Consider the following 16,574-nt stretch of genomic DNA (forward strand, 5'->3'; position numbering starts at 1 on the left):
TGGCGCTCTCCAAGTGCCCCCCGCGGTGGGCCGGTCCCCCCTGCTCTGCCCAGATGGAGCAGGACACGGCACCGGCACTGCCGCGAGGTGACTGCAGAAGGGAGCGACCGAGGCGATCGCTCCAATCTTTGTCATTCCATACAGTAACAACCGACCGCCCTCACAAGGCAGGGGGACGGGAGGGTGCTCTCCCCTCTTTGCAGAAGCACGTTTGTGTTAGATGTGCGCTAACTCCTCACGTGTGAACTTTGCCGCGGGAGTGGAGATGAGCGCAGCCTCCTAACGCAAATAAACAGCATGAGTAAGCCATGAAACAAAGGCAAATAGAGTGAACGAGAAAAAACAAACGCAGATGGCAGAAAGCCGAGGAAGGCGCCTCCTGCTAATAAGTGAATCCTACTGACAAAGGGAGGATTCTGCCTGCCCAGCCTCTCTGCATCTGCACTAGCAAGCTGAAAGACCACATTTTACAGAGCTGCTGGTGATGTGCGACGCTGCTCTGAACTGAGTTTTCTCTTGTAGTTCCCCCCTTTGGTCAGAAACCACAGCTGGCTCTCGGCTGTTTGATTTCGCTTGCCCCCTGCCAGCCACCCCACATCCAGCTCTGACTGCCTGGGGACACCTGACCTGGACCACAGCCGCCTCCTCCTGCCCCCTCTTCCCACCCGGGGGAGCGGGGAGAGCATGGCATCTGTGCAGCCAGCTGGACGGAGAAATAGGTGACTTCTCTGCGAGGACACCGATGCCTCCGGGCAGTGCTTTCTGTTCTGCTCTGCCATGCCTCACCTCATTTTGACACTACAGGGACAGTTGACTTTGCTGGGAGGTGCACTTACTCAAAGAGCAAGTCCTCCCTCTCACAGAGGAAACGCAAGCTCTGGAGCCTTTGGGGAATAAAGGCAAACACAGTAAAAGTTCCGGTATTGCTCTGCAAATGCACGGCTCCCGTTGGCTGGGTGCGTTCAGTCTGCATAGACGCTGCACCCCGGACCTGGAAGCACTTGTCTTTACTATGTCAGTAGTTGTCGTTTAGAGATCGCCCTGGAGTGTTCTGGTCCTGAGAGCAGACTACCACCATCAGCCACTCCTCATCCACGACAGCAGTGTGGGCGAGAAGCTGAGCTGAGGGACTGCAGTCGCTGCTCATGGCGGGCACTTGCGTCCCTCTCCGGAGGCCCCCTGTCCTGCCCGTACCCCTGGGTGCCTGTGGGGCAATCGAGGGGGTTTAAGCGCTGGCGGCAGTGTCTGAGGGGGCTTGGGAACCTTACTGCTTTCCAAAAGGGAGCTCCTGTGGAGCTGGGGAGTAGCAGAACACCACACAGTCTAGAGAAGAAAACCGCCCGGCCGCTGGCTGCCGCGGGGTGGTGTTACCTTATGAAGCGTCAGGCAGTCCTTGTTCTCGGTCTTATCCCTGCTCCTCAGGTCAAAGCTGTAGAGTGCTCTGCCGAGGGGCGGTGGCAGGGGCAGGTGCTTGATGACTTGCACGGAGCTGGCTGGGAACACGCCGCTGATCCCGTTGACCTCCCCCAGATACCAGTTCTCATCCAGCTGTCGCAGCAGCACGATGATGTCCCCCTTATTGAACCTCAGCTCCCCGGGGTTGTGCCCTCGGTAGGTGTACAGCGCCTTGGCTCGCGGGACCTGTGGGATGAGAAACAGCCCTTGCCGTTTGTCTGTCACAGCGGTGCTTAACATAGGCAGAATTCCCCAAAAGCATTTGTAATTACTGGGAAAAATTTAGAGGTCTAAGGCTTAAGCATACATTTATTGGGATTAACTACCCACATCCTTTCTTGATGTCTTTTTCTAATGAAGACAAGCTCCAAAATACTTATGCTAAATTTGTATCAAGATGAAAAGCAGGCTGAACTTGTTTAAGAATATTAAGAAACAATTAATGCCTTAAACTAGTCTTCCCATGGGATCTTATTGCCTGCTATAAGGTCTCCTCTAATACAATGTCTATTTTTATGAACGCAGGTATTTCTGTTTTAGAATGACGGGAGGTCGCAGCCGCCGTCCAGCTGACCTGGTGGCCGTCACCTGCCGTGGCCAACTGTGCATGTCTAGAACGCAACAAGAGCAAGGTGAGTGCAGGTGACTGCTCTCCTGTGGCTATCTCCCTGCTTTAACACCGTGCGACCGGGATTTTATTTCAGTCTTTAATGTGGGTTACAGGAAGAGAGGCTTCTTAATGTTATTGTTGTTGCAGTACAGTATGAGACAGAAGAGATAGACCAAAACCAGAAGAGATGAGGGAACTTTACCACCATGACTCTTATCAAAATGAAACTACAAAGTTCACTTAAAATAACTGCTCTACTGACCCTTATCTATAGTAGAAAACTCAATTTAATACACAATCTAACAGATCATTTAGACGGCTGAATAAACCCAGAGGTGTCCCTGGCCTGGGTGCTGTGAACCCATGCAGTACAGCGTGCGGGCAGCCTGAGGGGTGTTCTTCTCGGGAGGAGCGCAGATACACTGATGTTTTCTGTGCTCTCTGTAGGTGTTCTAGATACACATCTGGGGGGTCCCGTACATCAGAAATCAGCAATACTAAAAGGCCCAATCTGTATATACTTGTGTTAAAGACAAGATGGAGATACCTTCAGCGCATTTGTTGGACTAGAGTGCTGCGTCCCACTCTACTGCATCCTAGAATGAATAAGCAACCTGTGTTTGTTTATTGCCATCTGCAACACCACAGATGTATATGAAATGCAAAACACTGAGTGTTAAGCTCTGTGCTTCTGCTGGTCCTTCAGCTGGACATGAATGCTGCTCCTTTAACTTCTGGTCAATCCTGAAGCGGTCACGCAGTTGAACCACATGATCATTGTAGGTCTCTTCCAACTGAAATATTCTATTCTATTCTATTCTATTCTATTCTATTCTATTCTATTCTATTCTATTCTGTTCCATTTCATTCTGTTCCATGTGTTTGAACGCTGTGAGAAGGTGTGCTGCCTTCACAGGACAGGTTGCCAGCAGATCCCCTGTCCCATCTTCTCTGCAGACAAGTTAGAAATAAAGTTGTAAGAACAAATATCCATGTGTGTGTTCGTGAAGCCTCAGTCACTTAAGGATTTTGTTCTAGCCCAAGCTCTTGTCAGCACGCAGCGTTTCCATCCCGTACTGGATGAGTGGTCCATCCAATCTCACATCCAACCGGAAGCTGCAACCAACACAAAGTGCTCATGTCTACTGCAACAGTGCGCCTCTGGGAGAGATTTCTTCTTTGCTTGAGGCAAACAGTGATTGTTTTTGGCGTGAAGTAAGTCAGCTGTATATGTTCTAAGCTATTAGCTGAACTGTTAGAGCTGCAGATATCGCTCTTCCCTGAGTCGCACCAGATTCTTGGCTTCACTAATATATTGCATTGTGGTTCATTTTCTTTAATCCCTTTTGACTAACTGTTCTGCTGTTTCTGTCTGTGGGAGCTTCACTGCAATTGGTAGGAATCTGGAAATAAGGACCAGATCCATTTTCTGGTTTCTGTCTGCTCTCCTAGATGTGCCACTGTCTCCTTCAAAAGATTCCTGGGACCAAGAGGGGAATCTTTGAATTTGGGACAGGAAAATAGTTTAAGGGTCCTGCCTGCCCCTCCCGTGCTTGGTAGATGAGCTAAAACACCCAACGAGCGCCTCCTGGGCACCTCCAGTGGAGGCAGCCACAGCTCCGTGCCTCTGCGGCATAGGAGTCTGTGCTCTGCCGTAGGGCTGTCTGTCCTCGCCCGCAGTGATGGCTCCTGGACACAATGCAGCCCAAAATTTTAAGGGGGGAAAAAAGCTGAGCTCCATTTTTAGCCTCCTAGCTGGTAGCACAGCTGCATGAACTACATGCCGAGAAAAGGGGAAGCCAGGATTGTCCCCAGCTCTGGAGCCTTGATCAGTTTTAAGCAGAGGTATCGGAGCCAGGGACAGCGAGGGACAAGAGGCTTTTCAGCTTCTTCTGTGACAGTCTCTGCAGATCTAGATTGTCCTTCTCCACTTTTTAGGATTTGTAACATCATGCATGGGAACTGCAGACTGGCAGAGGAGCTCCATCCACGGCTGCGTGCTTCAAACCCAGCACATCTTCAGCTCTGGTCTGCCGGCCGAGGCGCGTGGACCAGCACGGGGAGCAGAATCCCATCCCACGAGAGCTCAGCTGCGCGGGTGCGAAGGGCAGCACGCTGGTGGGGCAAAGGGATTTAGGGCTGCTGGCTCTGCATCTCCCGTGGACAAGATGTGGATTTTTTGCCCGTCGGCTGCCAAGTGCTATGGCCTTGTGAGTAGGACCTTGCCTTGCCGTTTTTCCAAGCCATAGTCACCGAACCCCTGCTGACCCCACAGGAGACAGCACTTTTGTACCAGTGACTGGTTCAGGCTTTTCCTGCCTTTTTCCATGGAGGGAGATAAACCCATTTCCCCAAATCCACCCATGTCAGTGCCCAGGGCTCAGGCAAGATTTCCGCGGAGGTCACCCCCCATCAGCCTTTTCTGGGAGGTCAGGAAGGTAGAAGAGAGAAACTCGACGTTAGTTTTCTGGAGTGTGGAAAAGATCAAATTTTCCATGGAAATTATTTAGGTTTTGGGAAGTGAAAATATTCCAGCACTCCCAAACACTGATGCTTGGTAGGAAAAAGGAACCAGAAGGGGAAAATTCTACATTCTGCATTTACTTCAAAGCATTTGAAACAGGAAGTAATTAGTATAATGTTTAGTTCTACTTAACTCATTTTGTCTGTTAATTTGTGCTAACAGTAAACCCATGCACTTGGCTTAGTGACACTGAAGGTACGTTGCTGGAAACAAAGAAAATGATCAAAGTGAGATTCAGGCCAGCTTTGCTCTCCACCAGTCCCCCCAGCTTGTGCGGGAAATAGGGAGCGTGTCAGTGCCAGGACCACAGAAACTCTCCCTGCACACGCCTGCCTGGACGGACGCACTTTCTCACGCAGAAGAACAGAGTGTGGGAATAGAGGATTACGGGAGCGCCAGTTCTCCTTCAGAAAGACTCAGTGACAGACTCTCTGGTGTCAGCCAAGGACAAGGAGCACAGAAAGAGAGACCTTTGATTGCCTCAGGAGCGACCAGAAAACAAACAAAACTCATGCAAACTGCGAAAACAGGGCTTGTAAAGCAGGAGCACAAACGTACGGGGGTGATGAGAGAATGGTTGCACAGGAAAATAAAGCAAAACATAAAAGGCATCAAGAACGAGTTATGGAAATATATTAAAAATAAGAGAAACTCTGAAATGAAATGCATGCCTATTACCAACTGGGAAAAGTGAACAAGCAATGGGTGCTGAGAGTCTGGAATATTCTTTCTTCAGCAAGAAGCAGGATGAGACAGGCGGGCAGGACAGAATGCGTAACTGAAAGCTTGGTAGGACAGGCGTGTTTGTGACGTTAGGGCTGGCTGAAACACCCCTCTGCGCTTGGGTGGATGGGCTGTTTCTTCCGGGAACCCTGGTCAGACTCTTCATTTCTTCACCTCCTCTTTAACCCTTTCGTCCCACTTCCACACTTTTCCAAATCTCACAGCCCATCTGTTTTCAAGTTTCCCTCTAAGCCTGGTTCCCTTTCCCATTGCTGTTTTCTGGAGCTGGCAGTGACCGTTGACATAATCCCACCCCTCACTTTATAGAGCAGAGCATTTGTTGAAATTTGTTGCGAAACTTTCGTGGCTCTAAGTGAATAACAGCTAATATTAATGCTTGCGTGCTTCTTCAGCATCCAAAAAATATTTTGAATTTTGGTCTTTGGGGGCTTGCTAGTCATCTTGAACGCTCACAAGGTAACATCGGTGTATTCCTTCACGGATGTTTTACCAAGGAATTATTATAATGTTGGTGGGGCTTTGAGCCATACCACTTACTCCCCACGGAAGCTCCCTGTATGCCAGGGAAGGGCTCTGCAGCTCCCCTGGCTTCAAGGCCAGGTTGGACGGGGCTTGGAGCAACCTGGGCTGGTGGGAGGTGTCCCTGCCCAGGGCAGGGGGTGGCACTGGATGGTCTTGAAGGTCCCTTCCAGCCCAAGCCATTCCGTGATTCTACATATTCAGGGTGGGGACCGGGGGAAGGTAGGAGCCTCCAGCCCGGGACAGGCTCGTGGTCAGCACGGGGCACAGGACCCCCACACCTCCCGCCTGCCCTGGGCAGGGATGAGGGAAGGACAGTGGTCCTTGTTTGTCACAAGCCTCAATTAAAACCACCTCAGAATTAAGCACTTCAAAGGGACTGGTGGTGTTACAAAGGGATGTTGGACTGGGTGTGTGTTCCTGGTTGTATAACAAGGAGAAACTAATCAGGCGGGACTGTTTCAGCACTTGATGGCTGAAGTTTTCAGAATCATATGGTCTTTGTAACTGCCAAAATATTTTTTTCTAATATTTAATACTCTGTTAACAAAGATGAGAGGTATTTTAAAAAGCCATAGCAATACAAAGAGTTTTGTTTTGGAACCAACTGAAATGACCTTGAATTTAACTTTTTCAAGATCTTCACTTCGTCAAAAAAAACCATTCAATTCCAGTAATTTTCAAAGCTCAAGGCAGTTTTTTTTTGTTCTTTTTTTTTTTCAAAAGTCTGCCTTTGGTTGTTTGGGTTTTTTTTTTAGATTTTGTTTGTCTGTTCAGATAGAAAGCCAAAAATATCACATTGATTTCCCAACTTTATTTAGGATATAAACCAAGCCTTTATCTACCCACACGGAGCAACCAATGTGGTTTGTACTGCACAGGGCGCTTTCCTGCTTTGCAGGCCTTTCACAAAATAAATCTTCAAGCTCAAGTTTGCAGAAAGATGTACAACAGGGTCACCATTTTTTAACGTGTTCATGAGACGCAGCAAAGACAAAGAAAAGCACCCAAGCCACCCCACAGCAAACCACCCGGCTGAGGCTGGGGGAAGCAGCAGAAACCCTCTACGGGCAGCTGATCTCAGTGCTTATTATTCCTCCCGGTGCTAAAACACAGGCAGCTGTGGGCGTATCTCAAATCTGATTTCTTTCTCAGGCTTTGCCTGGTTTCTGTCCAGTCTTGGATGTATAAGATCCTCTGCAAGGCATCTGTTTCACTTTATTTAAAGTAGGTTAATTGCAATGGCAGAAACTGGGGTGCTAATTAAACCTGGTGATAAAGACAAGGTGTGCCTGCAGGTAGCTTGCTCCGGGCTGAGGGCAGAGCAAAAGGCTTTCCCGGGCAAGGATGCGGTTCCGGGCGTGGGGTGAGGAGGGACCCGGTTTGTTTTGATGGATTTTTCTCCCGTTAGCATGTCCAGTTGCTTTTTGTTAATCCGAGGCAGCATTTTAATTCAGTGGGGTGGCAGTGGCAGCAAAACGTTCAGCCAAATATTGCAAATATTGGCACGCTCCCTAGCTGCAGGGTTCAGCGTCTGTCGTTAAATTCAGTTGGGAAAACACTATGAGAAGCTCTGTGAAAAACTCACCTAAAGGTTGTTGAAAATTTGTGTAGAATATTTGCTGCCCAGTAGCACAGAGGCAGCAAATACAAAGAAGAAACACTGCTGGTGAACCATTAGAATCCCAGAATCCCAGGTTGGAAGGGACCTCAAGGATCATCTGGTCCAACCTTTCTTGGCAAAAGCTCAGTCTAGACAAGATGGTCTAGACAAGAACAGAAAAGGCTTTTTTCCCGTGATGCCATGCAATACTGCAGCTACAGTAGTAATGCTAAATTAAATAAATAAAAGAGAGAGAGGAGAGTCTTTCATGTTCTATCTGAAAGAGTCAGCGGGAAGCTGAGTAGAAGAAGGGAATGCCGCAGCACATCAAATTGCCCACTGATACTCAGCCTGTTACACAGACAGGGACCAACGGGATGTTTGCCAAGACCTTTGGGCCAAGGGCAGTCAGTGCTCACGAACCCAAAGCTGCGTGGGTTTTGGTGCTGAAGAAATGCTTTTTCTCTGCCTGCGGTGCCTTTGACCTCTGCCGAGAGCTGCCGCCTCCCAGAGAAGCCTTTCCCTCTCTCTGTTTTATGGGTGATTGTAACTTTTTTCAATGCTGTCGCATTTTTTCTGATTTCCCCCCCCTCTGTTTTCTTCTCCGTCATACCTGAGTGAGACATGACCCTGCTATTGCCATGCTCCCAGGAGGTATTTCAGGCTCTCGGAGCGGCTGGAGACCCCAGGTGCCCCCCTTGCCACGGGGCTGCCTGCAGAGCCGTCAGGAGAGCTCTGGGCTGTAGAGCCAGAAACTCCCTCTCACATCAGTGCAACACGGTGCCCGGTCTCTAGGCGAGATACTTTTCTCTCCTTGGCCGCTCAGCCGGCAGGGATGGTTGTGGCGGATGCACTTCAATGCCTTGTCCCTATTCTTAATGGATTTGAGGCTGATAAGGGAGAAAAGATTTTTTTTTAATACTATTTTTGGCATTTGGCATCAGCTGTGCTAGGGCAGCCATCCAATACATCTGAGTCTCCCTCCATACAAAACAAAGAAGCAAATTAAAAATATGTACATGTGAGGAAGCAATTCAAAGCATCTCTTCATAGCTGGGAGAAATGCACACTATAATTATCTTAAATGAGCTAGTTATAACTTCCTCATTATTGGCAGTGGATTAATGTAAGACCACACACTCATAGCACTGGTATTTAAAAAAAAAAAGAGAAGAAAAAGAAGTAGTGTGTGAGGCTGGCTGGGGTGGGGGTCACCAGGGAGAAACATTAAAAATTGCTAAGAAAGGAGGAAAGCCAAGCCAGAGAGCGCAGCAAAGAGGACAGTTTTCTGATGGAGGCTGTGACTGCCCATAAACCTTGTCCCAGGCTCCCTGAGGAGCAGCATGGCCCCACGGTGACACCAAGCTGCTGCCTGTGATACCCCGTGGTGAGCATGAGGATGGGGCCAGAAACGTCCCTGCAGCTGGTCTTCACTTACTCCTTCACCCGTTTCCAAGCAAGGCTCACCGCGAATGACTTCAGCGAGACCCAGCTAACGGCCTCAGATGGGATCCTCGTGTCTCCCAGATGCTCTGACTTCACCAACGTCCATGACTGTGTTAGATGAACACATGGGATGAGTGACAAATTAATCCTAATTATTGCCGTTGATGTCCAGGGGTGCTTCCTTCTGATTTACTGCACGCCAAGGGGAGGACAGCAGGAGCTGTTTGGGCAGGAGCGAGCCCCAGGAGCAGACATCCCCGTTCCTGCACCGCTGCCCCGCAGCAGCATTGGACCCGTCCCCTCCAGACCTCAGCGGGCGCCCTGCTGACTCCAGCGGCGGAGCCAGACCCGTGGGGCTGTGGAGGCCACTGGCAGATGGATTAGGAATGGCCTCAGACGGGTCTGGACCTGCACCCGGGTGGTTTCCCAGCTCTGATTTTCATAACTGGGCACAGGGAATGCCCTGGAGTCACTATCCGCTGCGCCTCGTCCCTCGAAGGCAGACAGCCACCCCAAACATGCAGTCTCCTCCCCCACCGGCTGGATGTCTTTGCAGTAGATACCGAGGGCCTGATCCTGATCTGGGTTTCATGGGTGTCGCCCCACGTGCAGGGCGGCAGTCGCTCCCCAGAACCTTGTGCAGGAGAACCGGCTCGGGTGCGGGGTGTCAGGGGAGCCCCGTCCCCCCGAGCTGGAGTGGTGGCGGCACTGCTGGGGCTCTCCCACCCTGGAAGGAGCCGGCGGAGCAGAAATGGACCCAGGACACTGCGAATGAGCTGAGAAGCCAGGCCAGCCCCAGCTGTGTCACCTCCAAAGTCCGAGGGGACAGAGATGGTGTAGGGGGGAGATGCAGGCAGGTGCTCCGCGCGAGCTCTGCCTTCCCCTCCCGCCCCCGGCACCACGTTGTTTGTGCAGAATAGCTAAATATCCGTGCTGTGCAGAGGCAGCGATATTCCTGTAGATACACGATTTCTGTAACACATAACAGCCTCCTTGAGAGGAACAGTTTATTTCTAGGATAGTGCCAGGAAGAAGAGAAATCCAGTGCTGGATGTCTTCCAGTTTGATTTTTCTCCCACTGGGTATTGCGGGTTCAGTTTGCAAGTGGGTTTTGATTACTTTTTATTTTGGAGGCATTTGGAGTGGGATTGGTGTCGGTGGGAGGGAACTGTCACCTGGGTGCGCTGCACGGGGCAGTGGCTGTGCCGGAGCCGGGATTTGCCAGGACTTGCTCTTCAGGGACGCATGTTGAATTGGATCCTGTGAGCCTCTAATCTCCATTGCGCCGGCTCTACGCCTGTGTAGCAGCAGTCCAGGTACAGCCTGAATATTTAACTGTACTGAAGTGCTCGAAAGAACCTCCCAACCAGAAAGACATCACTGGGGAGCAAAGAAGGGTCAATACCAAGGGATGGAGGAAGCTCTTCCTACCAACCCCGTCTCCTTTTCCTTTTCTGCATGGTGTGAAAAGGTGGTATGCAATGGGTGAGGGCACATTTCCTTGCCCCAGATCCACAGGTGAGCACTAGAGGTGTACCAGGGTGGCTGAAGAAATGTTAGAGTATCTCTGCTCTCAACTGTGACACAGGGCGACCTGTCCATCTCTGCACACCCCCACAGCACAGGGACAGGCTGTTCCACCGCACACATGGAAATATCCATCCACGATATTCGATGTGTGTAGGAAATGGAAAGCTCGTGTCCTGACCCTGTTGCGCCAGCAGGGAGGGTAGTGAGGGCGAGATGGCCAGCGGTCCCTGCTCTCAGGGACCGTACGTGTTACTTGAGGCGGATGCTGTGCCGGGTGCTGGGCAAGTGCAGCAGTGACTCCTGCCTGGAGAGTAGGCGATCCAAAGAGACCGCGCAGGTGAAGGGTGGGGTGGCAGTGCAGATATGATCCCTGCTTTACCTGTGGGGATAGCACCAGGGGGAGTGAGAATGACTCCTCCGGAGGCAGACAGACCTGAGAGCACAATCCCGGCCACAGCCACGCTCCTGACAAGCAGTGATTTACACACCGTGAATGGAGAGCTGGTTGCTATCTACCTACTGACGCCAAAGGACATGCTGGCTTTTCATAAAGAGAGATAATCAATAGCAACTGCCATCCATTCTGATTACTAACTTTCTGCAAGCCGCCTTCAGCATCCTGCCACGGACTGCCTGCATTTCGACGGGATGAATGAGCCCTACGTCTCCTTTGTGTGCTCAGCCAGCGCAGTTTCAGGGCTCTTTAGGATCCAGTTGGATGAAAAGAGCTATTTGAATGTAAATTAATTGCCATTACAATTCTGTTTTTCTGCTTTTCGGCAGAGGAGATAACTTCAGCCTTGTCACAGAGAACAAAACCATCAAAAGTGAACTTGTCATTTCAATCTCTTCATATAATTATATTCTGAGGATTCAGACAGTTGGGTGGTTTCTGCATTATTTCTCCCCTGAGGAGGATTGCTCCCATCTTCCAAGCAGAGGCAGTCTGTGTGCACCAGGGAGAGCGAAGTCAGTCCCCTCCTGCTCAGGTCGGTACCGGGGCTCACCACCTCTGCTCCGTTCCCTCCTGGCTTCGCCAGGACACAAGGCCAGTGCTGGTTGGGGCTGAAGCTGGTGGCCACCGGCACCAGGACCTGCAGGTCTTCATGGGGAGAGTGGGGATGGGAACTGTATAGATTCAGCTGGGTATGGAAAACATCGTTACAGGTGTAAGTGGGTGTGATTTACAGACTGAAGAGCTGAAAAGCAACCAAAGGAGTCTGCAGCAGCAGGTACTGGAGCCTGTCACTGATGCTGCTGGGACTGGTTTCTGTGCTGCCACGTCTGCGCATCCGCGGCCGCTGCTGGGCGACGGCAGGGGCGAACGGGAGCACTTACACCATCTGCTAACGAACACCCCTTTGACAGGCCGCCGCACCGAGCCTTATCACACTTCTGAACTTTGCCTATTGTAATTCTGGCTGTGTACTGCAGAGGCGAAATGGAAAATGGGGAAAATGATTAAAGAAAATACACAGCAGCTTCTATGAGGGAGAGGCTGTGCCAGCGATGGCTGGGCCCCAGGGGAGCGCCCAGCTGCCTGTCGGTGACGTCCCCACGGCTCCGGAGGAGGACAGGGCCGGATCAGGCTTTGCTTTGCCTGCGTGAAGCCACAGGAGCGATTTAGGCGGGCAGGAGGAGCGCCCGGGCACATGCAAGGCGGGAGCTGGGCCTGAGCCCGGCTTTGCCCCGCAGCGGCCGTTGGCGGGTGCCGGCAGCGCGGCATGGCGCAGGCAGAGCGGGGCCGGGTGCAGCGTCTGCACGAAACCCTTTCACGCCTCTTCCACTCGTGGTTGCTGCTATCAGATGTTTGTGTCTCTGCTGCAGTCAGCAATCTTGGGCAGTGGTTAAGTTGTGTGTCATGGTTTTAAGCCGCACGGAAAACAAACTGTGTCAGCCCTCGGCGTGCCCGGTCATGATGCTCTCCCTCAGCACCGCTGTTCTCAGAAGTGGCTGTTTACCGGGCAGGGAGGAAACCTGCATCCCGCGCCCCGCTCCTGCTGCTCCCCAGCCCTCCCCCTGCGCCGGCAAGGGGAGCAGCGCCCATGCCGCCCTCACCCAGCCCTGGGCATGGGGCACCGGGCGCTCCGCAAGCCGGCGTGGCGCTGGTGGCTGGGAAGGGATGAGGGATGGCGCTGGCGGCCATGAGGGGATGAGGGACGGCACCAGCCGCCCCCACGGGCAGCAGGCCTGCAGAAGGCGGGTGTCTGTGCTGCGTCCCAGCCGCCGTTCAAAGCCGCCAGGGCCCTGCGCCTCCCCACTGCCTGACAACCTGGGATTTGGTTCTCACATTATTTCAGGAAAGTGCTTAATTAGTGATGGTACGTCTCTCAATTAGCCTGCCACTGCCGCTTAGCAGCCATTGTGATGGCAAATTAATGACTGTCATGAAGTGATGGCCACCAGCTGGGCCTTGCCTCAGCTGTTGGCCAAGACCAGGGAGGTGACAGTCCGCCCAGTCTTGGGCATCCTCATCTTGCCCTGGGGCTGGCGAAAGGAGCTGCTCTCCCCTTTCTGTATTCCCACTTCCCGGGGCAGACCGACCCACTGCAGCCCAGTTACACAAGACGCAGGCCAAGGCGGTTTCCCAACAGGCGAGGCTTGCACTTTCCTCCCTGCAAAGCCAGTGAGAAATCCTGTGCCCATCAGTTGTTCAGGGCCCAAAGAAAACCCTTTTAAAGGGGTGGGATTGCCAAAGGACACGTTTGTCTCTTAAAAACTGCCTCCTAAATTGCGTCCCCTACCCTGGCATCAAAACGAAATGGATTCGTTTACCCTACATCAGGGTAAACTCAAATATCTGCTTACAAAATCATAAGGAAAAGTTTTTTCTTAAAAAAAAGGTCATGGTTCTCTATTCATTCACACAGTGCGTTGCACAGTGGAGTCCTGATGCTAAATGGAGTTTGAATGCCTGAAAATTAATAACAGCAGAACAAAGCCCAGCATTTAAGAGCAAGCACTGCAGGTTTCCTTGTGAGAAGGGCAGAGGCGAAGTAAGGGACAGCATGACGAGGTTTAGACGGCAGCAGCGAATGGGTCGTCTCCCTGCCCAGACCCAGCCTCGCCGCTCCCGAGATGTTTTTTAGCTCCAGCCCTGGCGCACCGGCAGAGCTGCATGTGACCATGCCTCCTCCTCTCCCTTCCCTCCGGAGGGGAAAATTACAGACTCAGGCCAATGCCCAACTTTGTGGACCCGGGGATGGCGGCCACCCACCAGCGCGGAAACTCTGCAAGCAGAAGAGGGCTCTCAGACTTTCAGCCTCCTCGCTGACCACGATACTGAGCAGGTGAACATGCACGCTGAGAAACCCTGCTGTTCTATTCCTGACTTGCCATCTGAGCCTGACTCATTGCCTTGGTAACAAATTAAAACACTTTTATGTGTTTGCAGCTTGGTACCTTATTTTGTAAAACCAGGGAAACTGGCTCCTGATGTTGGCCGTGGAGGTCCTTTGGCTTTCCATGCCCCACGGTATCGCCAGGAATTGCCATGCCCACTGGGGTTTGCCCTAGTGAGGAGCCTTGCTCACCCATCGAAAGTGCAGAGAGGAGTTTGCCGGTAACTGAAACGGACTTGAACAGTCGTAGAAGAATCACACACCCATCCCAGCCCTCTGCAAAGCCGCCCATCACACCATCCTGTCCTGGCTCGAGTATGATGATGCCACCTCCCATTTACAGTGCAACTGAGTGTTTCACACTCCATTCCATCAAAATGGTATTTTCTTTTTAAGCTTTCCATAGGGAACCTGACATAACCCCCATCCCCTGATGCCGAGGCTGTGGTTCTGTCTTCCACCCCTCTCCAACAGGAACGAAGGAATGGCTCAGTCTCCTGCTGTGTGTAACATCAACTCTTCCTCATGGTGCAGCTACTGCAAAGCTTTCTCCTTCTGTGCTCTTGAATCTGCTCCTGTTGCACACACAGCTTCTGGGGTGTGCATTGTCAGGCACTCTATATTGAGGTGACTTCACTCCCTCTTTGCAGTAGATAAAGGTGCTAAAACTACATGCAAAGGAGAAAAAAAGGCATACGACGGTATGCTGCACAAGGTGCGAGCCAGCTCTGTGGAACCAGTTCCTTGGGTCACACTCAGCATTTTTTAGAATGAGACAAACCCTGATGGGATGCGGCTGTGGAGGCAGTTGAGGCAAGCTCTTTCTCCCAGGAGGTCATGAGGCCACACAGAATTTTTAGCCAAGCAAAGCGGCTCCATTGCCAGCTGAGGGGCCCTGTGGTACAAGCAGTGCCACCCACAGCATCGGCTGGGTCAGAGGATGCTCCCCTCTTCTGGGGACAAGGGGCTGGTGCTGCCTCCTGTGGCAGAGCCAATGTGTCAGAGTCCCAGGGTCTGCAGAGCCTCTTTAGCACTTGTCCAGCCCGAGGTGAACATGACACATGTCATGAGGTCATTACTGTGATGGCACAGGAACTGTTGGATTTTTTTGGGGGGTGGGGAGGGTGGTTTGCACAGTGAATGGGTCGGGAAACACATTTGCCTCCACTGGGTGCAAACATGAAGGTTGCTTCAAATAAGGTTTCAAAAAGATCCAGCAATCCAGGTCCTGTCTGTCAAATTCAGAAAGGAGTTGGAGATGTTTCTGAAGGAGAAGAAAATACCAAGACACAGGCACTATATATAGACGTCCGTGTGAAGGTGGCGACGTTGGAGTGCAGTGTATTTTTATCCCAATAGAGGTGTTATCTGTCTATCTCCCATGAAATGCTGGAGGGGGGTGTTACAGCACTCACTTCATGCAAAGAGAAAATAGCCAAAGTCACAGTTAAATTTGTGTGGTCTGTGTTTTCCAAAGGCAAGCTGTCATACTCGGAATTTTTCTCCTCTGGCTCACTGCCCTGTATTTGTTGCATGACAAAGTTCATCATCCAAGTAGCTGTTTAGTGGCCTGGATGGATTTTTGCCACGTGTAGGGTACAGTTTAGGTCTGCTACTCATAAGAGAAGTACGGGAGCTTTGTGTATACCTCAGCACACATGGTCTTTCTGTTCTCTCACCAGCGGCAAAGCCGTGTTTAGCGTACGTTGGGGCTGAAGCCAGATAAGAAGGATGCTTCAGCACAAGACGTAACCACATCTGGCGCATGCCAGGGGCGGTTCCTAAGAGTTCAAAGGCTTCAGCGTAGATTATTTACGCATTCACCTCCTAGCAAATCCTTTTATTCTTGAATTCCAGACAGTGTATTATGCAGAGAGCCTGAAAATCCAAAGACTTGTCCTCTCTGCATAGATGTTAAAGATCTTAAAACCTGGCCAGACATCCCGGGAGCAGGCACTGGGCAGTGCCCGTGGCCCTTGTGCAGCACCAGTTGTGCAGAGGCACAGCTGGTACAGATGTGCACAAACCCAGACTGGGCCCACCCCGTGTTAGCACGTGCATTCAAAAATGATTTACATGCTAGCAAATAAGAAATAGTTTGGGATGGCTGTACCTAGAATATTCCCTGGGGTTTGAGGACTGGCTCTGTGAAATTCCTGACTGAAAACTGAGTATTGTGTTACTGCTAATTCAGCAGCTCTGCTGGGGGCTGCTCGCACTTCCCCCTCGGAATGACGGGAGTTCTTGGCTTGCTTGGTGACGAGGGGATTTATTTTGTTTGTCTTCATGGATGCTCATGAGGATGAAGAGAACAAGCTGGCAAGGAAACATCTCTGCTGAGAAGAGAAACTTTGATCAAACTTGTGATTTTCTCAGCTCCATGGAGTAAAGGAAGTTTATTTATGGAACGGCTTCTATGGTAAACACAAAACACGTCCTGTATCCCGCTTTTGATGGCGTATCTGGCTGCAGTGCAGCATGGTGCACATTAACTTTATTTGCTTTGTAGCACGAAGTGGTGTATGGTATTAGCGGTAATTAGCAGACTATGCAGATTGGGGCAGTCTTTCCTTGGAGAGCACACGACCTTCTACTGCAGCTGCAAATGAATACTGCACTTAAGAGTGCCCAGGAAGGCAACTGTGGTGGGACTAACTGTGGTGGAGCAGGATTGCACGATCGCTGTTCCCACTGTCGGTCTTGACGAAAAGCATCTGCACTGCGGTTCAAACCGTCTGGAGGCCTCTGCTCACGCAGGTTCCTTCAGATGACTCCCCTGACACTTGAGTGCTCCACGGTGTA

The 16,574-nt window shown here is 51.2% G+C and overlaps 1 protein-coding gene across 1 annotated transcript in view; it reads right to left on the reverse strand.

Annotated features, from left to right (window-relative positions):
• SH3RF2 (SH3 domain containing ring finger 2) overlaps window positions 1–16,574 on the reverse strand; it is a 52,920-nt gene that overhangs the window by 33,721 nt on the left and 2,625 nt on the right. Inside the window, exons 2-3 of the mRNA XM_009880916.1 lie at window positions 1,372–1,641; window positions 1,073–1,204 (exon numbers count right to left, since the gene is read on the reverse strand). Coding sequence (XP_009879218.1) covers window positions 1,073–1,204; window positions 1,372–1,641 — 402 coding nt within the window. The remainder of the gene's footprint in view (window positions 1–1,072; window positions 1,205–1,371; window positions 1,642–16,574) is intronic.

The sequence above is a fragment of the Charadrius vociferus genome, unplaced genomic scaffold (assembly GCF_000708025.1).
Source record: "Charadrius vociferus isolate BGI_N301 unplaced genomic scaffold, ASM70802v2 scaffold53, whole genome shotgun sequence".
NCBI classification, from domain to species: domain Eukaryota; kingdom Metazoa; phylum Chordata; class Aves; order Charadriiformes; family Charadriidae; genus Charadrius; species Charadrius vociferus.